This window comes from Pelophylax lessonae (genome assembly GCF_965119305.1).
Source record: "Pelophylax lessonae genome assembly, chromosome: 3".
NCBI classification, from domain to species: domain Eukaryota; kingdom Metazoa; phylum Chordata; class Amphibia; order Anura; family Ranidae; genus Pelophylax; species Pelophylax lessonae.
This window is the reverse complement of record NC_138770.1, coordinates 64,928,224-64,934,460: the sequence shown is the minus strand read 5'-3', so window position 1 is coordinate 64,934,460 and position 6,237 is coordinate 64,928,224. Positions and strand designations below refer to the sequence as shown.

General features: G+C 39.7%; 1 protein-coding gene across 1 annotated transcript; it reads left to right on the top strand.

The window, feature by feature from the left end:
* Window positions 1-603: 603 nt before the first annotated feature.
* LOC309550324 (taste receptor type 2 member 8-like) lies at window positions 604-1,554 on the top strand (the record flags this gene model as incomplete). The annotated part of the gene is made up of 1 exon (XM_082250721.1): window positions 604-1,554. The coding sequence occupies one exon, from the start codon at window positions 604-606 to the stop codon at window positions 1,552-1,554; it is 951 nt and encodes a 316-aa protein (XP_082106847.1).
* Between the last annotated feature and the right edge of the window lie 4,683 nt (window positions 1,555-6,237).

Below are 6,237 nucleotides of genomic sequence, written 5' to 3'. Positions count from 1 at the left end.
GAAAGAGCCCTTAATGAATATATTTTTATAGCAGAAAATAAAAAATAGTGGAATTTGTTTTCAAAATGTTTTGTCTTTTTTGTTTATATAATAAAAAACAAAAACAAACAAAAAAAAAAAGCGGTGATCAAAACCACCAAATAGAAAGTCCTATTTATGTAAAAAATATGATATAAATCTAATTTATGTACAGTGTTGCATGACTGAGCAATTGCCAGTTAAAATAGCACAGTGCTGAATAGCAAAAAATGGTCGGGTCATGAGGGGGATAAAATACTTCTGGAGCTTAAGTGGTTAATTAGGGATATAAATATGCTTTGCTCTCGCAATAAACCACTTTCTAGTATCCTAAATAATGTCCACAGTATTTGCTTGCAATATACAAGTTCATTTTTTTTTCCATCCAATGTTCTTGCATTATGATATAACCACATTCACGAGTATCATATTCACTCTCATCTTTTTTATTTGTATATCCATCGGTACAGTCAAGGTGTTTGCATTACTATTTGCATCATACATTCTATGAAGTTCTGTTCTATCAATAAATAAAGAGTACATCTATCAATTTTATACACACAGCTCTTGTATGGGATTGCAAACATGGCAAATTCCACAGAAAAAGACAACTATAAAATTATTCTAGAAGAATATTTGGTTCCATCTGCCTTGCTTGTAATATTAGTGTTGGTAGGTCTGGTGGTACAATCATTTATTGTGACTGTTAATGTCATTGACTGGCTGAAGGGAAGATCACTAACAGGTGCGGACAAGATTATCACCTCTATTGGGATATCCAGGATCTTCTTTCATGCTGCTTTCCTGTTGGACTTATTTTTATTGGAATACTTTTCAGAGATAACTATAATATTTTTTATACTTCTTTCATGTGCTCTGGATTCCTTAAACTTTTCCAACATGTGGTTATCGACCCTGCTCTCCATCTTCTTCTACTTCAAGATCTCCACCTCCCAAAATGTGTTTATCTTACGTCTAAAGGCCATCATGTCAAAGAGGGTCATCTACCTAATTATTGCCTCTTTCATTTTGTGTTTAGGATATTCATCATTGAATTGTTTGGTCATTTTTAATTTTCTCTTTAGAAATTCAACACAAGTTTACACTTCAGATAGGCAACAGCTGGAGATGTTGCAATATGTTAAAGTGTTGTGGAACGTTTTACCCATTCTTATGTCCTTTATAACTTCAATTTTACTTATCATTTTGCTTGGTCTTCACATAAGCAGACTGAACAATCATGGGAATGCAGACACCTACTGTAGGACCATAACATTTACTGTTTTCTCTTTCCTGGCCTCTAGTTTGTACATTGCAGTAAACTTGTTGGCATTGTACATGGGATTATTCGGAGTGTTTTGGTGGGATTTTATAACAAACATTTTTCCGGTTCTACACTCTATTTTGCTCATTTATGTAGCAACAAAACTAAGAAATCAGTTCTTCAGGATTGTCTATTGTGGAAGTGACTGCTTGTTCAACAGAAACACTCCTGGACCTCACCCTAGAGAGCCGGTGGAGGTGACCGCTTTGTGATTGAAGGAAAGATAATGAACAATACCTTCATTTTTAAAAATCATCAAAAATATTGTAATATTTGTTTCTCTTTGTATATTCATTTTGAACATGGAGTGATTTTATTGGCATTGCTATATTCATAAAGCAGATAGGAAATTGCAGTAAGCTTAGAGCTACTTATTTATTTATCATTTTCTCATTAAGATTAATTTATAATTGTTGTTGTGATGTCTTAATTTAGGTGCAGCACCGGAAATCTTATAAAGCATTCTTTGTGCATTTGTTAAAGTGGATCTGAGTACCACAAACCAAAAATGCTATTTCATTCATATGTATTATTCAAAGCAATCTCCCCCCCATTCATCCATGTCTCCATGCATTATTTTGCTGAGAATTAATTTTGAAAAACACCCCCTAGCATTTCTGGTCATGGATAGTAAAAGGGCAGATGATTTATGCATCATTTACTTCCTTGAATCCATCTGCCTATGCCTGAGCTGAGAACCCTCCCTTCTCTCCTGAAGACTCCTGGGATGTATGACATTATTTGCCTAGGCATGGAAACCAAGAAATAACTGAAGAAATGTAACAAAAAGGTTTAAAGCAAGTAAATAGATACTTTCCTATCTCTTTACTAATGCTAGCAGCATAAGGATTACAAATGGTCCATGTTGATTGAGAGAGTGACGTTCTGCTTTAATGATGGTGTTTGTAACATGAAACATGATTTGGCATTGCTGGAAGATTGGCCAAAGCAGTGGAAACTGCAATTCAATGTTTCTTAATGTAATTTAATGCACTTAGGAAAAAAGTAATCTTTTGAGAGAGTACAACATTGCCACCTGCCTGATGAAGGGGCCCTGCGTGGCTCCGAAACGTTGCTATATATTTATGATGTGACCACAGAATAAAGCTTTTGGATGCTTTTGAGGAATCCTTGGTGTGCTGATGATGTTTCTTCACTTCGAGTACAACATTGGGGGGTACAGTGTTAGCCAGGACTACGGAAGAATAAGATTTGGAGGTGCTTATTTCAGATGATTGCAAAATGAGCAAACAGTGGGAGAGATCGACTAAAACTGGAGCACTCAGAATCTGGTGCGGCTGTGCAGAGTAGCCAAACAGCTTCCAGCTTCGGCTTGTACAATTAAGCTTTGGCAATAAAACCTGGAAGCTGATTGGTTTCTGTGTAGAGCTGCAGCACATTTTGCACTCTCCAGTTTTAGTAAATCTTCCCCACAGTGGCCAGGCAGTAGGGAAAGCGAATAGAATTCTAGGATGAATCTCTAGAGGGGTCACCAGCAGGGAGAAGGAGATTCTAATTCCTCTATATACATCTTTATATCACTTAAGGGGTCACCAGTAGGAGGAAGGAGGTCCTGATTCCTATATATAGATCTTCACTTATCAATAAAGAGGTCACCAGCAGGAGGAAAGAAGTCTTGATTCCTTTATATAGATCTTTACTTATCACTAGAGGGATAACCAGCATGAGGAAGGAGGTCCTGATTTCTCCATATAGATCTTTATATCACTAGAGGGATCACCAGCAGGAGAAAAGAGATCCTTATTCCTCTATAAATATATATAAGTTTATCATTAGAGGGATCACCAGCAGAAGGAAAGAGGTCCTGATTTCTCTATATAGATCTTTATATCACTAGAGGGGTCACCAGCAGGAGGAAAGAGGTCCTGATTCCTCTATATATATCTTTACTTATCACTAGAGGGATCACCAGCAGGAGGAAGGAGGTCCTGATTCCTCTATATAGATCTTTACTTATCACTAGAGGGATCAACAGCAGGAGAAAGGAGGTCCAGATTCCTCAAAAAAAAAAAAAGATCTTTATATCACTAGAGGGGTCACCAGCAGGAGGAAAGAGGTCCTGATTCCTCTATATAGATCTTTATATCACTAGAGAGGTCACCAGCAGGAGAAGGGGGTCCTGATTCCTCTATATAGATCTTTACTTATCACTAGAGGGGTAACCAGCAGGATTAAGGAGGTCCGGATTCCTCCATAAAGATCTTTATATCACTAGAGGGGTCACCAGCATGAGGGAGGAGGTCCTTATTCCTCTATATAGATATATACTTATCACTAGAGGAATAAGATCTATATAGAGGAGGAAGGAAGTCCTGATTCCTCCATATAGATCTTTATATTACTAGAAGGATCACCAGCAGGAGGAAGGAGGTCCTGATTCCTCCATATAGATCATTATATCACTAGAGGGATCACCAGCATGAGGAAGGAGGTCCTGATTCCTCCATATAGATCATTATATCACTAGATGGATCACCAGCAGGAGGAAGGAGGTCCTGATTCTTCTATATAGATATTTACTTATCACTAGAGGGATCAACAGCAGGAGGAAGGAGGTCCTGTTTCCTCCATGTATATCTTTATATCACTAGAGGGATCACCAGCAAGAGGAAGGAGGTCTTGATTCCTCTCTATATATATTCTTATCACTAGAGGGATTACTATCACCAACACTCACTCCCACACTCATCTCCACTGCACCAACACTCACTTCTACACTCATCTCTACTGCACCAACACTCACTTCTACACTCATCTCCACTATACTAACAAATGTCTCTGCACACTTTTTGATTTTCTTCACTGCACTGACATGGAGGACTCCCACACCTGCCTCCACTGCACCGACATACACTTCATCACTCACCTTCACTTCACCGACATGCACTTCTGCACTCATCATCACCGCACTGAAGATCACTTCCTCACTCATAACTAGGACATGATTGCACATTTCACCACTTGACCTTACTCCTCTGGCGCACACTTCATCACTCACTTCCCCTGCAGCAATGCACATTTCCACATGCAGCTGTGGGCAGGGCTTCAGGGTCCATGCGGGGACCAGTGGGACTGCACTTACTAGTGCCTGACTCCAGAATGAGAGCTGCAGTCATGTGACATTTAACATTAAGACAGATCTCCCAAGCTTAGAAGTGAGCTGCAATAATGCTATTAACTCTTTGTAATTTGTGGCTGACTGCATTACACTGATGAAACTTGTATACTTCAGACACTTCCTCTGCATAGAGGATGCCAATTTACTGGTGTGCAGCAATTTGTGGCCGGTACCACTGAGCCTGTCCAGCAGTCATCTCTTTCACAGTGACACATTCCATAATTGCTGTGGGATGCAGGAAATGCTCTCCCTCTCTCCACCACCATGCTTGCTTCTATTCAACCGAGGTACTTCATACATATCTCCCATCACTCGAGCCTGGAGCCATAGGCACTCTGCACTGCGGGTCCGGTCCCAAATAGTGGGGAACTTGCTGCTAGCAGAGGTTTCAGGTAAGTAGTCTAAAAAGGCTACCTATAGCGCTTGCTAAAATTAATTAATTAAAATAAATATTCATAAAAGATTAAGAAATGTTATACAAAAAATTCATACATAAAATTGCATAAGGTGATAATAGTGACGATAAAGTGATAAATACAAATTATTCCATACAAAATTCATATAAAAAATTCCTACATTGACTGTAGTGAAATATGGGAAAAAAAAACAAGTCCGAAAAATGTTGTCTAGGTTTAGAGATCCAATAAAAAAATCCAATAAATAAATAAAGTGAGTCTCTTGTGCAAGCGGTGCTTGTTTCCAAACAATAGGTGCAAGTGCTCAGCGTGGTGATTTCTCAATCCGCTCTGTGGTGCTCAGTGCAACTTTTATTTCCACCGTGACAAATGGTAAGATTGAATCACTTACCAAATAGCGTGGGTCATGTATGCCTTATAGCACCAAGACCAGCCAAGCTTAAGTAGCCTTCCAGGCTGTGATGGAGTCTCCTCGTGGCTCTCTTTGGGTGGATAGGATGGCGGGCTCCCCCTCTCTCTCCTATCACCTCAGGCCAGATATGAGGGAAGATAAAAAAATAGCTCCGGATAGTGTAGTATCTTTGATATAAATGTTATTTTCCAATTTGGGTAAAAATAATTCCGGGTAGTTTAGAACAATATAAGCAACAAAAAAATGTGTGTAAAAATGAATTTGCCAATTAAAAGGCCGAAAGAACGGCCGCTCGTGAATGTGTGTACCGGTGCAAACCGATTGCAGGGTAGCGAGCGGGAAGACTTCCGGCTTGCGTTCCACCTGCGTCACACGTCACGTACGCTGTCCGTTCCAAATCTTACGCGTTTCGTCACATCCGGTGACGTCTTCGGAGATCTTCAGAGATGCTAGCAGAGGAGCCAGGCACCTAACCCCTTCCACTGCCAAAGTATCCATCGCCTTTGCCAGTCATCCATCTCCTGGCTGATTGGCTACTTCACATGTGACATAATTACTGTAGTCCTTAGCAACAACATAATAACTTCTTTTGGACAGTACTCCACTGTTCTTCAGATAAGCTGTGCATGCAACCCTTTGAGGGACATCAGACCAGGCAATTAACAGTTACCAGACACTTTACTGAAGAAAGGCAAACATACTGGAACAGTTCTTGTAAAGCAACTTCTCACAAAAAATCCTGTATAAAGGTGTTCTAGCGCCCATAAGGTAATCATACCTAAATAACAGCAGAGAGTCCATAGTCCTTTAGAGGCAAGAGTCCATTAAGGCAAATAATCCACAGAGGTAGAAAGTAATTCTTAAAGTCCATAGCTGGCAGCTAAGAGTCCATGCAGTCCGCAGGTTCCCAGTCCACTGGGAACCCCGA